This window comes from Alligator mississippiensis, chromosome 11, assembly GCF_030867095.1.
Source record: "Alligator mississippiensis isolate rAllMis1 chromosome 11, rAllMis1, whole genome shotgun sequence".
Classification (NCBI taxonomy): Eukaryota; Metazoa; Chordata; order Crocodylia; family Alligatoridae; genus Alligator; species Alligator mississippiensis.
This window is the reverse complement of record NC_081834.1, coordinates 41750198-41772904: the sequence shown is the minus strand read 5'-3', so window position 1 is coordinate 41772904 and position 22707 is coordinate 41750198. Positions and strand designations below refer to the sequence as shown.

Genomic DNA, 22707 nt, shown 5'->3' with positions numbered 1-22707 from the left:
AGGAGGCGGTTGCGCGCGCACACTGCGCGTCGTCGTCGGAGCGGGGCGACAGCCGGAAGCGGAAGCAGCGGCTGGGGCCTGGCTGGGCCCGAGAGCACAGCGCTGAGGGGGCGCGCGGCGGTGAGTGTGGGGGGAGGGGGCGGCTCCGCATCCGGCCCTCGGGGGTGGTGGGGGGGCGGCAGAAGTGAGGATCCCTGCAGCGCCCCGCCCGCGGCCCCCTCCGCGGATCTCCCCTCACGCGCATGCGCCTTGGCTGGAGCCGCCTCCCGCGCCCCGGGGCAACGAGGGCGCCAACCCCTGCGTCGGAGGCAGCGGCACGGCGCGGATGGGATGTGCCCGCCCGGCGCCGGGGCCGAGAAGCGAGGCGGCGCTTGCCCAGGGGGCTCGGGGCCTAAAAAGGTCGAGAGCGGAACCCGTTTTGTCCCTTGGCGCGGCGCCCGCCGGACCGCCGAGCTGCGGACGCGAGGGAAGGGCCGGGGGGTCGTGGCCGCAGCCGCGGGGGGGGGCAGCTTTTTCCCTCAAGCTTTAACGGGAGGGGGGGAATCCCCTTTGTTTTCAAGGGCCGACGGGAGCTCTCCTTTCCCTTGCCAGACAAACGACTGGCCTGGGCAGCCTGCCAAAAGCAAACTCGGGCTGGCTTTGCGTATGCTCCCAGGGGCGTGCGTGCGTCGCACCAATCCTGCGGGACAGCAGGGGTTGGTACCGATGAGGATTGCGCATCCCGAGCCCTCCTGCACCAGCAGAGCCGGGTCCTGGCTGTGGAGGGCCGAGGCATTCGTTGCGGTGAGATGCTGCCAACGCTGTAAAAAGTCATTGTGGTGGGGAGGGATCAGGAGGGCTTTAATTTTGGATTGGCAGCCAAGTCCTCTTCAGCAGCTTTCGGCCACGTCAAGGATACAAATGGGTCAAAGTCCTTTGGCGCTTCCAGGCCAGGATCAAGTGTCCGTGCGCGGTGGCGGGTTGTGTTAAGGATTAAGGCCTCGTAAAAGGTTTTTTGCGCTGAAAATGGATCTGCTGGCTGGCGTCTGTCAAAGCAAAAACTAGAAGCCTCTTTGGCACGTGGTGATTTGGGTTGTGTTTGTGATGTGCGTAGGGCAAACGAGGAAGCAGGCAAAAAGATGGGGGAGTCATGTAGTTGAAAGGAAGGGAAGGCTGTGGGCATGGGGATTACTTGCTTAGTTTTTCCCTCTCTTGGCTGGCGCTTGCTTGTGAGGCGGTAGTGGCTTAGCTTGGCCACTGCCCACCTCTGTTGCTGCCTGCAGGAACAAAACTGATGCTTTCTAGTGAAAGCGATGGAGGGACATTCACTGGATATGGGGGCCAACGAAGGTTGAGGGGCAAATATGTGATGAGGAGCTGGTAAAGGCCATCCACCCTGAAGGAAAAGAGGGGAGGATGTTTTGAAGGGGAGGTGGACAGAAAAGGGCAAATGAATTAGAAATAAGGGAGCAGGAGAGAGCCACACAATCCATACAAGGCAGCGGAGAGACACGGGTTAAGAAGCCGTTCCATAAAGGGATCCTGACGTGTGTTTTTCTTTTAAACAAAGTTTGACCTTTCTGCATCTGACTGACTTTCATTTTCTACGGTGCAGAACTACAAGCCCCAGACAGTAGTTTCATTTTAATGCCTATTTACATTATAACAGTGCTATGCTATTTGAGTTTGGACACTTCTGGGTTTGAATCTAAACTGACTTTTCAATGGGATTTTTCTTTAAACAATGTTTTGGTGGGCATTTTTTCTTTAATGCGTGGTAGTTTTGTAGTACAGGTTTAGTATCTTAAATCTTGAGCTGCTGGTTTGAGAGGTTTGCATTCTTTTCTTGGGTATTAACGTAACTGATAATTGTGATATTACATTCAAACAAAATTGGATCCAGGTTTCCTGAAATGACTTCTATGCTCAGTTGCCATCTGATACGTGGTGCTGACGGGGTTGTGGAGTGAGAGCAGAAGATCTGCTCGTGCATGAACTGCACAAGGCTGCTTAAGCTGCCAGGAATCCCTTGTGTAGGTGTATCCAGGCCACATCCCTTTCTGTGAGATTTACTTCTCCCAAGTAAGGCAGATGCAATAGCTACCGTGACTGCTCTGCGCCACCAGAGGATTTCTTCTTGCACGGGAATCCTCTTGGGGGCATTTCTAGTTAGTGATATTGGAGCAGGACAGAGGAACATGGGGGCACAGGCCATTAATTGGGCCATTATTCTAGCCACCATGTTTTTTAATTTCATGTCTTTTGATAGTGCTGGCTTTCCAGGCATTATTAACACAGGATGAGTTCAAACGAATGATGAAAAAGCAAGAAGGTCTGCACAAAGGCCATCTGGTCTGCTGATCAAGACCGAGTTTAATTGTAGTAAAGGAACACTTGATTTAATTTAGTCCCATTATAAATGGAGTTAAATTAGTTCCAGATTCTTATCCCCACCCCTGTACTCTTACAATCACATGTCCTATTTGCTTAAAATACTTTTGTATATCTCTAGCTTATAAAATATTTGCAAATGGTGTGAGAGCTGAATACATGAGGGAAAAAGTGAAATCTCAGTGGAGAGTGGAAAAATCCAGAAAAATATTCTGATTGTTTTTCAGTGGGAGTAGTAGTAGGTGTTAATAGGTATTAGATTGGAAAAAAGGGTGATGTGCAACTGTTCCCTGCTGTTGCACACATTGCGGAGACTTCTTTATTTATAACTGTAATTACTAATGTTGGTGATGACTTTTGTTGCTCTTTCTCTCATCTCCTCATGGCTTTTTGTTTTCACCTTCTTTAGTTAATAAGTAGGGAGCTCCATGAGACTTGCAAACTGTCAACAGTTTGTTCCAGTTGATACCTTTTACTCAAGTGCCTTCCTTATTGCGCCCCAGATGCATCACTGTAAGAGATACCGATCCCCGGAGCAAGAGACCTACATGAATCACAAATGGAAGAGGAAGAGGTCTCGCAGCAGAGAATACGAAGGCAGATTGAGATACCCACCTCGCAGGGATCTTTCAAGGAGATCACGATCTCGAAGGTGAGAGCAGGCTTTATCAAAGGCTTGGACTGTCTTCTAAGCAGTTGCTGTGGAGTGGGCAGGTGTCTGCCTTAGATGGCTGTTGTGTTTTTGGATAAACCTTTGATTCTCATCTGAGCGTTTGAGATGAGATGCCTAGCACAGGTGCAGGCCTGTCAGCTTTACAGGTACAGCAGAAGAATACCTAGCCTAATATTACATTCTTTAACTCTTGTTTTGCCACTTTCTTGGCTGTGCTTTCATTCTTAACCTTGGATTGAAGTCCATGGAAAGCTAAGACATGATTAATGCACAGCAGAATACACTTGCTGAATGGACAAGGTTGTTCAGGTGCAGTTAAAGATTAGTTACTCCAGCTTCGCTATTCTTTCATATGGACTACATTGAATAGTGATCTTCTGGATGAAGAAACCACCTTAACTGATGAAAACCTTTGCTGTTTAGTTTTACATCATGACTATCTCCATATAGGCTTGGTGTGGGTTCTTTAAGTGTTTGTAACTATACACTTTTGTGCTGCTTAGTTACCCCTGAATCCTCTCTGCATCTCTAAAGAGTTAGCAAATGGGGAAAGTTGTAGATAATGGTTTTTTGGCCTGCCTACAGGACTGGGGTTGGGGTTGGAGCTGTATTTCAGTTTTGGCTAAGTTCAGTAGTGACCTAAAGTTATTGCCATCTGTTTGGCAGCCTTCATAAAATAAATTGGTCTTGGTCCAGCATTGAATGAAGTGCCTACATTATGAGAATCGCTAACCTGTTTGGCAATAGTTGGCTGCCTTGCTGACATCCTCAGTACAGAGGAAAATGAAATAGATCCCCTCCCAGCCTACATGAGTGGCACCCAGAATAATGATTAAATAATGCAGACAATCGCATCATCTAATGTAATCAAATTGCAGTCAGTTACATGCCAAAAGTACTAGCCTTGACCTAGTAACGTTTGCTCTTAAGATGTAAAATATGCTCACCTTGTGTAAAATATAGTACATGGTCCAGTTCTATGAACTGTGAGCTTTCCTACCAAAATACTGCCTTTTTGTCCAGTAATGTATACCATTTTTGAAAGTGGTGATAGCACATGATCAGTGAATTTATTTGAAAAGCCAAATATGCCTGTCACCCTCTTTGGCAAAATACTGGGCGTCTTCAGAGCTAAAAGCATGAGTTGTTACAGTTGGAAATAAAGAGCCGTGGCTCTAGCTTGGAGCTATAACAGCTCCCACATCTTCTTTGGAATGAACCCAGAAGAGGGACCTTGTAAAACACTCCTGTTACTCTGCACCATTTACTGAAATCAAAGCTTTGATTTATAAAGACTTCCCTTATGCAAGCATTTATCTTGCAAAGGTGAAAGGACTGTCTAAAATCCTTTGGCACTGAGTTACACAGTGAGGTAACAGGATGGCCTAACATCCACCTTATCCACTTTATAACTGGTGTTATAGACCATTGTCACCAGAGGCCAGAAACTAGACTATACAGACTGAACTTCTTTTTGGCTCTCAGAGATAGTGTGTGCACTTGTACAGTACTCTAAGCTGCAGTGTCCTGAGTCCTTAGTAAGAGATGGTGTGGTATCCAGGCACTGATCATGATTGGGTCTCATTGTATCCCAAGTATCCTGCATTTCCCTGGGTGAGTCATTGTGCTTCAGTTCTCCTTGCATTAAAAAAAAAAAAAAACCACAAAAAAAATCCGTAGTTCTGCTTGAAACAGAAAAGCCACAAGGGAGGCTTGGGGAGAAAAATGTCCATATAGCATGGTGAGGAGTTTTATATGAGTACCTAGGTAAGTACAGACATGTACTAACCAGCTCCAAATGCTATGCCCCCTATTATCTAAATATGATATTGCCACATAGTTCCTTAGAAGTCCTTTTTGTTTTAGAATGTGAAAACTTGCCATGCTGGGTCAGACCAAGCAATCTATCCAATTAGTATAATGTCTCTCACAGCAGCGGAGTAGATGCCAAAGGAAAGAGTACTTAAGCAGGGAATATCCAGACTGATCCACTTTTTGTCCCTCCTGCCCTGCAGCTTCTAGCTTGCAGAAGCATAGGGAGTCCTAATTTTGAGGTTACACCCTTAACTGTTGTGTTTAATATACATGCTTAGGGACTTATCCTGCATGAATTTGTCCAATCCTCTTGTAAACCTGGTTAAACTATCCACCTCCACAACATCGTGTGGCAGGGTGTTCCACAAGCTAATTATACACTGGAGGGTGCAGGGGGAGGGAATCTGCCTTTTGTTTGAAACCAACTATCTATTAATTTCATTGCTTGTCCCATAATTCTAGGATTGTGCGAGACTGTAAATAGTAAATCTCTATATACATCCTGAGCTTATGATTTTAAAGGCTTTTCTCATACCTCCTCTCAGTAGTTTCTTTTCTTGGCTGGAAAATCCTAGTCTCTGTTGAGCTTCTCCTTATACAGAAGCCCTGTTGTACCCCTGTTCACCTTTGCCCTTCTCTGTAGCTTCTCAATTTGAGTTACTTAGGCTCAAAGCTCTGAGCAAGAACTGCTTTGGTATGTTCTCTGCTGCCAGGCAGAGGGAATAAGAGCATGCATCGTCAGGTTGCATTTGCTTGCAGCTGTGCTGTAGTTTTTGAACAGTGTGCCCTTTCTTCCCAGATTTATAAATGGGATCTTATTTGTAATGCAGCCAGGACAGGATGCCTTACCACAGGAGGTACCGAGAGAGACGGGACAGTGACAACTACCGGTTTGAAGAGCGAAGTCCTTCTTTTGGAGAGGATTATTATGCTACTCACTCACGACACTGGCGGAGATCGAGGGGCAGAGAACATCAGCGAGCAAAGAAGCACCAGCATCACTGTCGGAAACGCAGGACCAGGTCTTGTAGCAGTGCATCCTCGGTGAGTAGAATCCAGAATGAGTTTGAGAGGGTTCTAGGTTTTTAATTTCTCTTACCTCCTTTCAGCTTTGAATACATTGGGTGAGTACTTCTAATCCCTCTTCTGCTTTGTTGTTGATTTAAGTGGAACATAGAGTGTAATAATTCAATGTCTTAGACTCAAAGTGTTTAGCAGCTGTTAATTTGTGAAAGTCCTACCCTGTGTAGTCCTAATACCTGGGAAAACTAGACTATGCTCCCAAGGTAAAGAGAGGGGGAGAGGAATTAACTGGAGTTCTCTTCAGCACCATTACAAGGGTGCCTTGGATGCAGGTAAAAATGGTGACTGCATCTGGTTCTGGTTTCTCTCTGTGGTTTTAGTTTCTCTTTCATGTGATGAGGGTTCCGCTTCTGCTGCCTATTTACATTTCAGCCTGAACTATTATTGATACACAGTGATGGCACAAGATACTCCTTTGTGGATTGTGTCTATTGAATTGTGCCAGAATCTTGCGTCCTTTAGGGTGAATCAACTGTCGCACCCATTCTTCAATGCTGTTGGCACGATGGTTGTCAATTCTTGCCCCGCAGTATTAGGGAGAAGGCTTCTCCTTGAGTGAGCACAAGCATGGCCTGCTTGACTGTTATTACAGACTTCCTCGGACTGAAGCTTCTCTGAGAACTTCAGTGTTTTCAGTCCGAGCCTAATGAAGCAGTCTCCCACCTCATAGGTGCTTGAGGTGTTTGCCAAATATATGATGTGATGGGGGGAGAGAGTTATCCCAGGACACTGGAATGACTCAGAAGTGTTGTGAGGCACCAGACCAAATGTCTCAACTTCACTGCTTCTCATTACTCCAATAAATACCAATTATATCATTCACGGTTCTCATGTTTGTTGCTTTTTAAATATTGTTTAAACAAAATGACTTGAGTCCTGATCCCTGCAGGAATACTGGATACCTGCATGGTTTGGAACTCTTAATGGCCCATTACTTTATTCTGTGGTCTTCTTCTTCTTCTTTTGTCTTAGCCAATGTTAAATGATGGAAATGCTCTATTAACTGCGTGTGCGTGTGTGGTGGTAGTGTGAAGGGTTTGGCTAGTGTGCTCTAAATCCTGTGTTGTGAAGTCTTCTGGCTATCTGGACTATGCTCTCAAAACACTTCCTCCATTTCAGATGATCTCTTAGGCTTTGTTTGTAGGTTATTCTTCTGCACTGGTCAGGGAAAGAGTGGTGGAGCGCATTAGGAAGTGCAGGTGTGGACGTTTAAAGCTCTGTTACCATATCCCTGGCTATAGAGAATGCAGTGAACTCTATACGGCTTTTTTTGAGAGGCCAAGCAGAAAAGTTCAGTGATTGGATAGAACAGTAGTTCGCTTTGCGGGAGGATTTTCTTCTGCTGGGAGGAACCCTTCAGGAATGTTCGGCTGGTTTTCCAGTAGAAGCTTAGTAGCAACGAGATTGATTCAGACCTCCTATTGTTAGCAGACCAGGACCAATGAGCCACAGTGCTCCCCAGGGACTTAACTGCCCTGCTCCAAGCAGCACAGAGGAAGAAGTTCAACACTGGCCCTATCTGTGTCCAGTCTGGCTTGCAAATGTAGGATCAGTTGAGTTGGTGTTTCTCTCAGAATTGGAAAGGCAGCTGAGTGCCAGCTTAGGGGCAGGATAAGTCTCTGAGACATCTGGAGACAAGTAATGAATAGATCAGACCAAGACAAATCATGCCGAGGGCTACTCTGGCTTCTACTGGACAGCCTGACCAAACTGATTTGTATGCTCTGTCCATCCTCATGTTTGCCAGTGGAGAAAATGACATTACTATGGCGAAGCACTCGTTCTTCTCGCACCTCCAGCAGTGTCCTCTATTCATTATAGAGGAAGCTGCTCCTCTCTGACAAAACGGTGTGGGGAATACTTGTGCGAACCCAGTGATATGGAGTATCCCAGCTGCCACTCCCCTCCAGAGAAGAGGGTGGCACTTCCTGCTAAGAGGCTGCCGCATCAGACCCTAGCTAATGAGACCGTTTTCTTTACATACCTGTAGCTGTTTATTACTTTTCTGTTTTGAAGTCAGTTTGTGTCTTGACGTGTCCCTTGCAATATCCCTATCGTTATATATGCTGTGTGCCTTATGAAATGCTGGGATCTGGAAAATCCACCCACCGACGCATCGTCGTCTTCACCTTTGAATGACAACACAATCTGCCAATCGGAACTGCCCGCTGCGTGCGATTGGTCGTATGCCGTTTCGGGGGGCGGTGTGTACAGAGAAGCCAACAGAGCAGTAAACGCAGCAGGAGCGTGGAAGATGACAAGGAAGGTCACCTGGTGTGCAGGATCGGCGATTGGCTCCAAGAGCGATGTACAGCCACCTTTCGTAAAACTTTACCTCTCTACTTTCTATCCCCATGTTAGACAAGATCTCTCTTATTGTTCTGGAGGGGTCTCTAGTGTTTATTGCTTATAAATGGACTGACCAGTAATTGCCTGAAGCAGACAATAGACACTTCTGTTAAAGAGTGTGGCAGTGAGAGATACTTTTTTATTTTTTTTATTTTTTTTATTTTTTTGACATTTGAATGCTGTGATGAAATTGCAGGACCTCGCTCTCTCTGGGTGCTCAGGGCTGACATCCGCTCTTGTTTTCTCTTTTAGATGAGATTGTCGGCAGCCTCGGTGAAGGCACTTTTGGCAAAGTTGTGGAGTGTGTGGACCATGCCAGGTAAGCAGTTGTTACTCTCCAAGTCACGTGCCAGTTGTGTATCAAAGGATTACAGATGTTGTCAGTTGGGTGTAGATTAGGGTTCATCAAACAATCATTAACTTTTTCCACTAAATAATAGGGGTTGACCGATTTTAAAGACTTTCTTTTGGCTGATACTGATGGCTGATTATTAACTAGCCATATTGGCCAATAATGATCTGATAGCCAGTATACAGCCCAGCAGCTTGGAGATCAGCATCTGGCTGATATGTCTGTGGGAGGGGAAGGGGCATGGCAGGGGCCCAATAGAGGTCCCCACGGTGAGGGAGGGAGCGGGGCAGGGGCAGGTGTTGCCCAGCCAGAGTGATGAATGGGCCCTCAAGTTGGGTCACAGGGGGGAACTGTGGGTGGCTTGTCGGGTGGGGGGGGGAGAGAGAAGGTGGATAGCTGCCTGATGCTGCGTGCATCCTTGGGGGAGGCATGGGGGGCATGTGCCCCCTGGATTTGTGCTCAGGGTGAGGGTGGGCTGCCTGCTGGGGGCTGTGCTGGCCTCTTCCCAGTGGGGGACTGAACTAGGGCTGTGCTTGGAGCAGGTGGCAGTGTCACTGGGGAGGGGGTTACAGCAAATATTGGGGTGTCTGTAGCCCACTCCATAGCCCCCCTCCCAGCACTGCCACCACCTGCCCCAGCACAGCCCTGGTTCAGCCCCTCCCCATTTGGAAGAGTCTGGCACAACCCCTGAGCCTGCAGCTGGCTGCCTACCTTTTGCCCCATAAACAAATCTGGGGGGGAGGGGGGCACATGCAGTGTCCAGGGGTGCATGCAGCAGCAAGGATCTGACACCCCCCCCCCGTGCCACCCAGATGAGCTACCTGTGGAACCATCCTGTGATCCACCCTGGGGGGCCATTCATTGCCCCTGCCCCACTTCCTCCCTCACAGTGGGGATGCCCCGACTTAGCGGCCTGCCAGGCTGCATTCCTGGCTCTGTGCGTGCTGTGGCTGTGCACATGCATGTGGCATTTGTCGGTGACATTATCGACTCCATTGGCCAAAAAAAAAAAAAAGATTGCTAATAATGTTAATTTTCCTTTTATTGGTGCCGATCTGGTATGCCACTGATGTATTGGTGTACCTCCATTAAATAGTTATCCCAGGTCTTTCTTTTCTGACTGCAAGCTTCTGGGCCTGCTTAGTTCAGGAGCAAATCAGATCTTCCTGCCCCTTCAAAATGTTTCTGCAAGTTGAGAGGGGAGATTTGCAGTATTGTGGCACAGTGTAATTCATGGCTCTTAGCAGCTCTGTTAGAAATAGTTATTGGGCTTTAGTTTGAGGCTCTTGGGATCCCACTCTTTGCTAATGGCCAAGAATGAGATGAGTGGATGGAACATTATATTCTCTATTATCTCTTACTTTGGTGAGCTTACTTTCCCGCCACCTTACATGCCCACCCCAGGTTTCTGAAAACGTGGCTGCCTCTTCTTGCTAATTGACTGTCCCATATTTCCTTTGTAGCGTCTCTGAATTGCATAGGCAGGGAGCCTTGGCTTCACTAATAGAAACCAGTGGGAATACAATCTGAGAGCAACTGGGGAGACTTGTTACAGCCTAATGATTACTATAGCATTACACCCACCTCATGTCCTTTCTGCATGAGAAAGAAAGGGCCACTTGCTGTAGTGGAACGTTTGATTTTTTTTTTTTTTTTTCCCGTGGACGGAGAAATTTGATCTTTGATCTCTGTTGTCTTGGCAGCTCCTTGTGCGACTGACCTGTTGCAAGATACACAACTTGAATTCTTGCTTCCTGGGTTTTTAACTCTTAATGTTCTTAAAAGGTTAAATATACCCCAAGCCCAGATGTGCTTTCATTACCTTTTTGAGGGGGAGGGGGGTGTCAGGACACACTAATTGTATTGTGGTGTAATGCCTGTGAACCCTCCTCATGCTTCAGGACCCTTTTCTGGGCACTGAATGCCCACAAACCAAAAAAGACAAATTCTATAGCAAAGAGCTTACCCATAAAGGTCTGAAGAGAACATGGGCCTTTGGGAGACGGACATTTTATCCTCGGCCCAAGATCTGAAAGGTACCTCTCTTCAGTGCCTAAAATCTGCTGTAAAGAAGTCCCACTCCTTAAGTCCTTTGGAGGTCTGTCAGGTGGTCCATTCCACTGTTCCCTATCTCTTCAAATATGCATGAGGAGCACTCCACTCCTGTCTCATTCAAGCAGTTATTATTTAGATAATTTTTGGCTCATTGGCAAATCTTGTGGGATCATTGGGGTCCTCTGAGTGGTTTTAGTTGCCCCTGTTGGTGGAAGAAGATGCAGGTGAAGTGCTGATGATGCACTTCATCACTTTTTGACCTTTGTTTTCCCAAGCTGCATTTCCTAGTTTCAGATTGCACTTAGTTGTGGGGTATAATTTATAACCCACTGATGGCTGGCTGTGGGAGTGAAAAAGAGCCATAATGTTCTGCATCATTGTAGGAGTTAATAAAGAGCAGTTTCTTTTTCCCTGTGCCAAGGAGGACTTAAAAACCTTGGAGGATCTGGGAATTGGTGTTCCTTCTAGGATCTGTACTCTCAGTGACTATTCATTGAGGTCTGGGCCGCTCCAATCTTGACTTGTTCTTGTGTCATCTTTCCCCTGCAGAGGCAAAACTCAGGTCGCTTTGAAAATTATTAAAAATGTGGGGAAGTACCGAGAAGCAGCCAGACTGGAAATCAACGTCCTGAAGAAAATCAGAGAGAGAGACAAGGATAACAAATTGTAAGTTCCACCATTTGAAGGGTTGTTACTGGAGCTGGGTGCTGTTTGCATCTCTTCACAGAGGATGGAGGTTGGTTTGTACAGGGTAATATGGAGGAGAGCCCTGAGCAAAAATAACATGGAAACATAATACCAGTCTTTTCTCTGTACCTTGAAAGTGATCCCATCTTCACCCTCATCCACTCTCATTTCAGTATTAGGAACACATGATGACAGTTTTTTGTAATAACTACACTTTGGCAGACTCCGAATGCCTGTTTGTTCATCTCTTTGGGTGGGGATATACAACATGGTTACTCCAGAGTAGTTTACTACCCCAGCTTTTCCTCTGCAGTGAGGAGTGGGAATGAAACCAGATGTGCTTCCTCAGAAGTAACTTTACATACAAGATCAGCATTTCTTCCAGACTGTTGAGAATACTCTGGAGTAAATGTGTTTGTGTGCCGTTTTGCAGGAGGGAAGGCTGAGAACTTCACTTTTTTGTGTAGGCAGTGACATTCTTGCCACCCTTTTTGCGCAGTTTGTGTGTCCTGATGTCAGACTGGTTCAATTTCCACGGCCACATGTGCATCGCCTTTGAGCTTCTGGGCAAGAACACATTTGAATTCCTGAAGGACAATAACTTTCAGCCATACTCCCTCTCTCAGATTCGGCACATGGCATACCAGCTGTGCCATGCCTTGAGATGTAAGTTCACCAGAGTCCCTTACTGGGGTTGTCTGCTGAAAAGAGCTCAGTTTGGTCCACTACAGCTAGTGTCTGTCTCCAGAAATATCAGCTTGTTTACAGGAATGCTAAGTGTTGGAACATTCTGGGAAATTCCCCTATTTGAAGAGTATTAAAAACAGGTGAGAGACTCTGGATAGCAAAGTGGGGAGGTGGGTTTGGGAATGTAATTGCAGGATTTACCTTTTGAAACGAAGGAAAAGCAGTCTTGTAAGCTTTTCCATGTAGACATTTCAGCCCGTATGGGAAGTGTTTTATAGTTAAAATATGATGTAGTAATCAATATGAATTGGATAAGAGAAGTCTACATAGCATAGTGAAAGTCATGGTGTTACTTTGATGGATGCTGCAGCACTTTCTATGAATTCTGCTTCACAAAGCTGTCCCTGGGAAGGGAGGGAATGAGCAGTGTCTTGTGTATTAGACAAATCCATGCACTGTTCAGTACTTCATACTTATATGCTTCTTCCCACCCCTCTGTGCAGTTCTGCATGACAACCAGCTGACTCATACTGACCTCAAGCCTGAAAACATCTTATTTGTGAATTCAGCTTTTGACACCTTGTACAATGAAAAGAAGGTAGGTTCTGCCTGAATGAGAGGGTAAGAAATAACTCTGCCTTGCTTCCTGCCAGAAATAGTTTTCTTCTTTCCTATTTCATGGTTGAGCAAAAGGGCAGTTATGTTCAACAGCTTGAACAGGAGACTGGAAGTAAGGGGACCTGAATTCTCTTCTTTGTTCTGGTGTTTGACTCTCTGAGATCCAGAGCTTTTGGCTTCTCTTTTTTCCAGTGTGTAAAATGAAGAGCACTTGGTTACCTGCATTAAAGAGCTTTTGAGGTTGTAATAAAAAATGTGAAGCTTCTGGGTTTTATGGTCCTTTCTGTTGCACAGATGTATGCACAAAATTTCTGATGGGACTGAAACAGTCTCCCAAGGGTTACTGATGCTTGCTTTTTGTGTGTTGCAGAGTTGTGAAGAGAAATCAATTAGGAACACAAGCATCCGTGTTGCAGACTTTGGAAGTGCTACTTTTGATCATGAACATCACACTACCATCGTTGCTACTCGGCATTACCGCCCCCCAGAGGTGATTTTAGGTAGGTGATGTTAGGCTTTTCTATCTTACTGATGGATCACAGGGACAGGGTGAGAGGGGGCAGGCAGCTCTGGAACAAAATAGTTGTACCATGGGATATGGTAAGGTAAAGGCAGCATGTTACAAGAAAGCCAGCTGAAGATTTCCAGTTCCCAAGTGGAACAAAGGGATAATCTTCACTCTACATATTTAAGTGGGAGGTTAACTTTGCTGCAATGTTAGGTTTGTTGGAGGTAAAGGTCAGTGTGCTGTTGGAAGACTGTTAAGACAGCATGTTCTTTCAACACATCCAAGGCCTGGAATAAAAGATTTTTGTGTCTACACATTACTGACTGGGCAAGTGCACAATTTAGATCTCTGCCATGCAACATCCCTAAGATACTCCAGGAAGGTTTAAGCAGTTGAGTTGATCAGACATTATTAAATAACAGGGGATATAGCATTATCCAGGCTGAAAAAGAATAGACAGCTATTTCCAGGCTTCTGATTCCCAGAGGGTTCAGTGATCACCCCATTGCAGAAGCCTACCAGGTGTGTAGGTGTTTAAGAGACCTGTCTTGGTCTCTGCAGCCCAGAAAGGAAATGGGAAGCCACCAGTGGGGAATTTTGTTCTAGCTGTACGTGTGTCATTGGAACCATAAAGCAGGCATTCTTCTCTTTGCAGAGCTGGGCTGGGCACAACCATGTGATGTCTGGAGTACTGGCTGCATTTTGTTTGAATATTACCGTGGCTTCACACTCTTTCAGGTACAATACTCTCCAAAAATATTTGTACCCTTGGTCAAACTATAAGCATTATCCTTTCATTTTAGAGTCTTAAGTTCTTTTGCTTACTAAAAATAACATTCTTTAAGTTTTCTGGATGCTGAAACCTATAGTAGCACAGGGGTTGGCAGCCCCCGCACACATGCCAGAGCATGGCATGTGAAGTCATTTTGCTTGGCACGCTGCAGCCGGCCTGGATTCTGGGCAGCTGCCACCAGCTACAGATACCAGGCTGCTCGCAGCAGATGGCTAGGAGGCTGCAAGCAGCCTGGGCTTCATGGCAGGCAGCTGGGAGAATAGAAACAGCCGCACCAGGGTCTGGCTGGGCTCTGCGATGGTTGCAGCTACATGCATGCCTCAGGGCATACAGTCGGGAAGGGTCAGGGTTGTGCTGCCCTAGCCCCTCCCCTGCCATCCTCCTAGTGGTGTGCTTGCAGCCACTGCCACCACAGAGCCTGGCTGATGCTCTGGACCCCAGTGCAGCTGTGATCAGCCTGGGCTTTGTGGCCAGTGGTGGCTACACGTGCTCCTCTGGGCCTGCAGTGGAGAAGGAGCCTGGACAGTGTGCTAACCCGGCCCCTCCCCCATCATCCACCCGGAGGTGCACTTACACCTGCTGCCAGCAGTGAGGATAGGGCCCCTTGCAGCTCCCCCACTGTGCCCTTGGCAGAGGGTCGAGGTTGGAGTGTTTTTGGCACTCCAACCAAAAACATTGCCAACCTCTGGTATAGCAGGAAGATGGTTCTGTTAGTCTTTGGAAGAGTTTGGGTTTACATCTTGTTTGATGTCCTTGTGTGGATAATACCATTGAATAGGGTCACCATATTTCCAGGTCCAAACAAGAGGATGCTTGTCACACAAAGAAGGGGAAGCAGGGGGAAATATGACTAGGGGAGGGGGGCAGTGATATGCTGGTGCCCTGCCCTTGCCCAGTCTGTTGCCTCTCACTGCCAAGCCACAGCCCCTGCCAGCCACCGCCCCCCCCCCTCCTCCCCCCCGATGGTGGCCCTCACTCCCAACCTGCAGATTTAAAAAAAACAAACAAACCCCAGACAGAGATCTGAGGGCTCAAAAAGAGGATATGTCTGGGAAAACATGGACATATGGTAACCCTACCATTGAAGTAATCCCAAATTGCTTTTCCTCCACAGACCCATGAGAATCGTGAACACCTTGTAATGATGGAAAAAATCCTCGGGCCAATTCCATCTCACATGATCCACAAAACTCGGTGAGGACCAGCTGCTGAACTTTGAGCAGCTAGCTAGTCTGTCCTTGTGTGTGGGTGACGGTTAAGTAGGCAGAATACCAACTCCTGAGACCCTGCCTCAGAATCCTAATTCTGTGGTTATAGTCCAGGAAGGACCATCGTAGGGTCAAGAAATGACTTAAGAAATGTCTTATAACATGGAATAAACCTTCAGGGAAAAATAGCTGAGCAGCCTATGAATTACAGAGCTCATTATGTACCGCCCACAAGGAGACCTTGGCTGTTATTTTCTTTCATGCTGAGTAACTATCCCAAGTTAAGATGACAGAGAATTTTAAAGTAAATAGAAGCACAGTCCTGATGCATCAAAGGAGTTTTCAGGCAGCCTGGTCTGATGGCCAAGGTATGACAATGGAAGATGGCTGACTGGCTACTTTTTCTGCTTTGCCACTGACACCTGATAGGACCTTGGATATGATTTCACTGCTGTGCCCATTTTTTGCTCTCTGTACAATGAGAACAATACCACCTTTTATAAAATGCTTTTGAAATATATGGAAAGTTCCATAGAGGGAGATGGTTTATTATTAGCCATTATGAGTCTAGCTTGGCTTTTTAAATGGCTCTTCTAAATAGCCAAAATGGCAATCCAGATGGCCGGTATAATGCTCTGGGATTTGCGTTCTGAAAGACTTGAGAAAAAAAGAGTCTCAGGAAGCTTTTGGCTCACATAATAAAGGTAGGGTAGATTTGCACTTCATAGATGTGCTGTCATTGTGCATTGTAATGTGTGATTGTGTCATGAAGTTGAGTATTAGGAGTGGTGCCTTGTCTTAAAGTGAGGTTGTACTTTCCCTTGGTCCTCCCTCTTGGGTATGGTATTTGTCTGGATGCTTTTTTAAGACTCTCAAATGACTTCTTTCATTGTACAGGAAACAGAAGTACTTCCATAACGGGAACCTGGTGTGGGATGAGAGCACATCTGACGGAAGATATGTCCAAGAGAACTGCAAACCACTGCGGGTAAGAAATGCCCAAGTGCTTTGATGGTGTAGTGTGTGTGGGTGGCTCTACAGTGAATGCTCATGTTCGTTGCTCCTTGTTAACCCCCCACGTATTGCCTGCAATGTTCTGGGAGTCAAAAGCCGGAGTGTGCTGTTGTCAACATATAAATGGCAGGGGAGACTGTTATAGTTTCATAGTAGCTAGGGTCAGGAAGGACCTGAACAGATCATCTAGCCTGACCCCCTGCCACAGGCAGGAATGAATGCTGGGTACACAAGACCCCAGACAGGTGATCATCCAACCTCCTCTTGAATTTGGCCAGGGTAGGAGCGAGGACCACTTCCCTGGGAAGTTGGTTCCAGATTTTGGCCCCCCTAACTGTAAAACATTGCCTTCTGATCTCTTACCTAAACCTATTCTCCATCAGCTTATGACCATTGTTCCTCGTCACCCCAGGTGGTGCTGGGGAGAAAAGGGCTCTACCTATTTACTGTTGATCTCCCCTGATGAGTTTGTAGGCAGTCACCAGGTTCCCCCCTCAGCCTCCTCTTGCTGAGGCTGAACAGGTTCAGGTCCCTCAGTCTTTCCTTGTAGGGCCTGTCCTGCTGCCCTCTCACCAAGCAGGTGGCCCTCCTCTGAACCCTTTCCAGGCTGGCCACATCCCTTTTGAAGTGTGGTGCCCAGTACTGGATGCAGTACTCCAACTGTGGCCTGACCAAAGTCACATAGAGCGGGGAGGATCACCTCTCTGGACCGGCTTTCATAGATTTCATAGATATTAGGGCTGGAAGGGACCTCGGAAGATCATTGAGTCCAGCCCCCTGCCCAAAGGGCAGGAAGTCAGCTGGGGTCATAGGATCCCAGCAAGATGAGCATCCAGTTTGCTCTTGAAGGTGTTCAGTGTAGGCGCTTGAACCACCTCCGGTGGCAGGCTGTTCCAGATCTTGGGGGCTCGGACAGTAAAGAAATTCTTCCTTATGTCCAGCCTGAAACGGTCTTGTAGTAGTTTATGACCATTCGACCTAGTCGTCATCCCTTGGGGCGCTCTGGTGAACAAACGTTCCCCCAGATACTGGTGGTCACCCCTGATAAACTTATAGGTGGCCATCAGATCACCCCTGAGCCTGCGCTTTTCCAGGCTAAAGAGCCCCAGGGCTCTCAGCCTGTCTTCGTAGGGTCTGCTTCCCTGACCTCTGATCATGCGCGTGGCTCTTCTCTGGACTCTCTCAAGCTTCTCCACATCCTTTTTGAATTGTGGAGCCCAAAACTGGATGCAGTACTCCAGCTGCGGCCTCACCAAGGCCGAGTACAAGGGGAGAATGACGTCCCGGGATTTGCTTGAGAAGCATCTATGGATGCAAGCCAGCGTTTTGGTCGCTTTACTAGCCGCCGCATCGCATTGCAGGCTCATGTTCATCTTGTGGTCAATGGTGACCCCCAAGTCTCTTTCTTCCATAGTGCTAGCCAACATAGCACTGCCGAGCCTATAAGGATGCTGCGGGGTTTTCTTCCCAAGGTGGAGAACCTTGCATTTATCGGCGTTGAACACCATCAGATTCTCGTCCGCCTGCTTGCTGATCCTGTCCAGGTCAGCCTGGATCACCCGCCTGTCTTCTGGTGTGGATGCTTTGCCCCAAAGTTTGGTGTCATCGGCGAACTTGGCCAGTCCGCTTCTGATTCCAGCGTCCACATCATTAATGAAGATGTTGAACAGTATGGGTCCAAGGACAGAGCCCTGGGGGACCCCATTGGTCACAGGACACCACGATGAGTGACTTCCATCAATTACTACCCTCTGGGTCCGACCCCGGAGCCAGTTTTCCAGCCAGTGGATCGTGGAGGACCCAAGGCGACAATTGGCCAGTTTCTCTAAGAGGTGATCATGGGAAACCAGATCGAAGGCTTTTTTGAAGTCAAGATATATGACATCAATCTCTTCTCCCTTGTCCAGGTGATAGGTCACCTGGTCGTAGAAGGAAATGAGATTGGTCAAGCAAGACCTACCCGCAACAAGCCCGTGCTGGCTATCCCTTAAGATGTTGGCGTCGGCCAGTCCATTAAGGATGGCCTCTTTGATAAACTTTTCTAAGATCTTCCCCGGGATAGAAGTCAGGCTGATGGGCCTATAGTTAGCCGGATCCACTTTCCTCCCTTTCTTGAAGATAGGCACCACGTTGGCCTTCTTCCAGTCTTCGGGCACTACACCAGAGCGCCAAGAGTTTTCAAAGATCCGTGCTAGAGGCTGGGCTATGATGCTCGCCAGCTCCTTGAGTACCCTGGGGTGAAGATTGTCAGGGCCGGCTGACTTGAAGGTATCCAGCTTCTCAAGATGTTCCTTCACGAAGTCAGCATCAATGGAGGGCAGGGGATCACCCTTACCTGGACTTCCCTGTCCCGTAGCGGGCATGGGTGTCCCATGGGACTGATGAAAGACCGACGCAAAGTACCTATTTAATAGGTTGGCTTTTTCCTGGGCGTCAGTTGTCAGTTGCACCATCTAGTTCAGCAGGGGTCCAACGTTGCCCCTCCTTTTCCTCCGGCTCCCCACATATCTGAAAAAGGACTTTTTATTGTCCTTGATGCTCAAAGCTAGTTGGAGTTCAAAGCTAGTTGGCTTGAGATGCACCTTTGGATGCATGACAAGGTATGGCTGGCCTTGCTGGCTGGGGTCTGGCATTGGCGGCTCATGTTCATCTTGGAGTCAGTAATGACTCCAAGATCCCTTTCCTCTGTGCTTTCAAGAGGGGAACTCCCCAGCCTGTATGTGTGCTGTGGATTCCTTCTCCCAAGGTGCAGCACCCTGCATTTGTCTGTGTTGAACCCCATCCTATTCTCATCTGCCCACTTTTGTAGTCTGTCCAAATCTAGTTGCAGCCTCTCTCTCCCTTCAAGTGTGTCCACCTCGCCCCACATCTTAGTGTTATCAGCAAATTTGGACAGCGTGCTTTCCACCCCCTCGTCCAAGTCGCTGATGAAGATGTTAAACAGTGTGGGCCCGAGGACCAAGCCCTGGGGTACCCCACTGCTCACATCTTGCCAGGTTGAGTACGACCTGTCCACCACCACTCTCTGAGTGCGCCCCATCAGCCCATTTTTTACCCATCCAACTGCAGAAATCAATGCTGCAGTCACTTAATTTATTGATGAGGGTGGGGTGAGAGAGTGTCAAAGGCCTTCTTAAGTCCAGAAAGACTGTGTCCACGGCAACACCATCATCCAAGGATTTAGTTACTTGGTCATAAAAGGCAATCCGGTTGGTCAGGCAGGACCTGCCTTTGGTGAACCTATGCTGATTGCCCCTGAGCATGATCTCCCCTGCAGGCCCCCCACAGATGTGCTCCTTGATGATTCTCTCCAAGATCTTCCTGAGCACGGAGGTGAGGCTTACAGGCCTATAGTTACTTGGGTCCTCCTTCCTCCTTTTCTTGAAAATTGGGAGCACATTAGCCAGTTTCCAATCCCCCGGCACCTGGCCAGATGACCATGAATACTCATACAGCTGGGCCAAGGGCTCCGCAATGACCCCTGTCAGCTCCCTCAACACCCTTGGGTGGAGGGCATCTGGACCTGCAGATTTAAAAATGTCTAGCCTTTCCAGAAGATCCCTAACTACATCTGCGCTGACTGAAGGCCTGACGGAGCTATCCCCAAGATTGTCCCTACCTCTGGTAGGTGGGATATCCTGGTCCCTGTTCAAGAAAACAGAGGCAAAGAAACTGTTCAAAATATCAGCTTTCTCGTCTGGCATAGCCACAAGATTACTGTTTGCATCTTGCAGGGGCCCTCATTGCCTGGTACCCTCTTCTTGCTCCCAATGTACTTGAAAAAGGACTTTTTGTTGTCCTTAATCCTGGACACTAGCCTGAGTATCGTCTCTGCCTTGGCCTTCCAGATAGCCCTCCTACACTCCTGGGCCGAGGAAGAGTACTCCTTCGTGATAGCTCCTCCCTTCCACTGGTTGTACGCCCCCCTTTTAGTCCTCAGGCATTGCTGAATGCCCTTGCTAAGCCAAGGGGGTTTCTGAGCACTCTTGCCCCCCTTGCTTCTCTCAGGGGCTGTTATCCTTTGGGCCTGGAGGATCGTCCCCTTAAGGTACGGCCATTCCTCATGGACTCCTATCTCCTCTACCTTCTGGGCCCTCAGTGCCTCCCCTACTAATATCCTAAGCTCATTGAAGTTGGCCCTTCTGAAGTCAAGGGCTTTAGCCTTGGTGTGAGCCCTTGATGCCCTGCGTTGGATAGCGAAATCCAGCAGGTGATGATCGCTATTGCCCAGGTTATATTCTTCTTAGTTTGGCTTATGAAAGACTTGGTGAAATCACCTTGCCATGACTTAATTGGTGAGTCCCTTGGGAATAATTATTCAGCCTTTAAAGAGCCTAAATCAGTGCATTTTAATTGCCTATGGCCCTATTCCAAAAGAGATGGTCACAGTTTGTAAAGCCTTTGCATGTTTTCTTGCCATGATGCACTGACATAGAAGCTAGTGGTGGATGTCAGGCTGGCTCTCTCCCTTTGAAGCCAGTGTGGGATTGCTGCTCGGTGTGTTCTGGTGATTTTGTAGTCATACAATTCCCTGGAAGCAGGCTGGCTCAATATAGGACAAGGGATTGAAAAACGCATTGTCTTAGGCCCAATGTCCAGCCATTCTGAACGCCTGCCACTTGAGTTGACCTCTGTGAGAGTTGCTGTTGCTGTGTACAGCCTGTATGTACACCTTGGTGTTCTCTCCTTGTACGTATTTATTGGCTCACTGTGGCCTTGTTTTCCAAATTAAGAATTGGGATGGTGATAGTGATAGCAAGAACTGTGTGGAGACATAGGGCTTATGATTGTCAAGAGATGGAACAACAAAGGGAGCTGGGGGCGTGTAGTTAATCTAATTAGTATTACCATCATGCACCTGCTGCTTGCTGAGAGGGACCTGGGGGGAGAATAGTCCCCTTGCCAAACCGGCATCACCACTATCTTCTAGTGAATCATACCTTCCAGCACAACAGCTCTCAGCTTGGAAGGCTGCAGGGATTTTTGCAGGATGTAATGCTAGCGTATGTGTGTAGCTCCCTCAGTCAATTTAGGACAGCTTTTTTTTTTTTTTTTTTTTAAATCTCCTGGAAGGCTGCAGCTCAGAACTCTTTACTTGGTTCAGTCCCTGCTCTGTCCTGATAGGAGCCATGCCTTAAAGAGGGTTAATCTAGTGGTAGGTGTTGGCACAGAGCTTGAGAGACCTGAGTTTAGTTCCCTGCTTTGCTACAGGTTTTGTGTGTGGACTTGGGGAAAACTCTGTGCCTTGGTTCCTTTTGCTTTTAAGAAGTGGGGGTGATGGTACTTCCTTCCTCTGGGAGTGTTCTGGGGAATTGCTAGGTTGTGAGCTGCTTGTGTAATAATGAGGCTACAAGCTAGCACAAGGAAAGCTGCTGCTCCCAAGTGATCTCCACACCTGTGTATGTGGAAGTGGGCAGCCCCTGACCTTGCACCCAAAGGTGATAATTGGACAGTAATCTGTCTTGCCCTGTTGTTGCTGTATCATATATAGTAAAGATGCCCTAGCCCAGAGCTTTATCAGCTAATAGGAGAGGGGGAGCAGGTTTCACTGACCCACATCCAACCAGCTACTGGTAATGCAGCTTCCACTCAGGCTACTATAAGGAGCTGATATGCATGTATGTGAGCTTTTTTGGAGGGGAGGGGGTCACCTTCAAAAATGGTCTGAAACCCTTCTCTGTCCCCCACCCCTATTTGTCTGAGCTGAGTGGCTTCTGTAGCCACAGAAGAGAGAACCCTGTGGGGCTGGAAACTCTGCCCTTCCCGATTTTGTCAGCTGCCTGCTTGTGATGTGGAAATAAAGGGGCAACCTTTGGCTTTAAGTCCCCTCCCTCCATCATTCTTTTATAATTTCCCTTGGCTTTCTTAAGATTCAGGGTGCAGTCACCGTAGTGTCATGCCATGGGTCTGTTTGGAACCTCTTGGAGCTGTTTGCTCCCGGACACTTGTGGCTGTGGTGGGCTGGAAAACTTCAGTCCTAATGGTACCAGCACCAAAATGTACTTTGATTTTTGATCTTGTGAAGTTGGCAAGAGTACCTGAGCTCACAGTCCCTTCCTCACTATGCTGTCCTCTTGTTTCCAGACCTACATGCTGCATGACTCACTAGACCACCTGCAGTTCTTTGACCTGATGAGAAGGATGTTGGAATTTGATCCTTCCCAAAGGATCATGTTCTCCGAAGCACTGATGCACCCATTCTTTACCGGCCTATCTCCAGAAGAAAGGATGCTGTGTGGCCGGGACTCAAGCCGTGACCTGAGCAGATGACAGATGGGGGGAGGGTAGTGATGCCTTCAGCATTTGTACATACTTGTGGATCAGTTTGACCTCTGCAGTAAAGGCTCCAGTAGCTCTCCTGTAGCACAGAGGTACTGGTGCAATGTGAGATGGACCCTGGGCATGGGAGGGGAAGAAAAAGCTACATGGAAAGCACAGATTTGTCTATTTATATGTTGTAAAGTTAAAATAAAAGTGTTTCTTATTGTTTGATAA

At 47.6% G+C, this 22707-nt stretch overlaps 1 protein-coding gene across 3 annotated transcripts; it reads left to right on the top strand.

The window, feature by feature from the left end:
- The first annotated feature begins 15 nt into the window (after positions 1 to 15).
- Positions 16 to 22707, top strand: CLK3 (CDC like kinase 3). Of its 3 annotated transcripts, none has more exons than XM_006273149.4 (13): positions 16 to 120; positions 2874 to 3022; positions 5689 to 5902; positions 8156 to 8249; positions 8543 to 8609; positions 11247 to 11363; positions 11884 to 12050; positions 12575 to 12669; positions 13060 to 13189; positions 13853 to 13935; positions 15105 to 15184; positions 16096 to 16186; positions 22297 to 22707. In XM_006273149.4, exons 2-13 carry the CDS (start codon positions 2874 to 2876, stop codon positions 22480 to 22482), a joined length of 1473 nt encoding a protein of 490 aa, XP_006273211.1. In that variant the 5' UTR covers positions 16 to 120; the 3' UTR covers positions 22483 to 22707. The 3 variants fall into 3 exon arrangements, with proteins under 3 accessions (XP_006273211.1, XP_006273212.2, XP_006273210.2); XM_006273150.4 differs by lacking the exon at positions 16 to 120 and adding an exon at positions 299 to 399; XM_006273148.4 differs by lacking the exon at positions 16 to 120 and adding an exon at positions 592 to 783.

Bases quoted from the DNA above. Each gene is read 5' to 3' on its own strand.
- CLK3 (XM_006273148.4), top strand. From the start codon at position 646: ATGCTCCCAGGGGCGTGCGTGCGTCGCACCAATCCTGCGGGACAGCAG. The intron at 3,023-5,688 runs GTGAGAGCAGGC...TTTGTAATGCAG, and splicing joins AGGAGATCACGATCTCGAAG to CCAGGACAGGATGCCTTACC. The intron at 8,610-11,246 runs GTAAGCAGTTGT...TTTCCCCTGCAG, and splicing joins GAGTGTGTGGACCATGCCAG to AGGCAAAACTCAGGTCGCTT.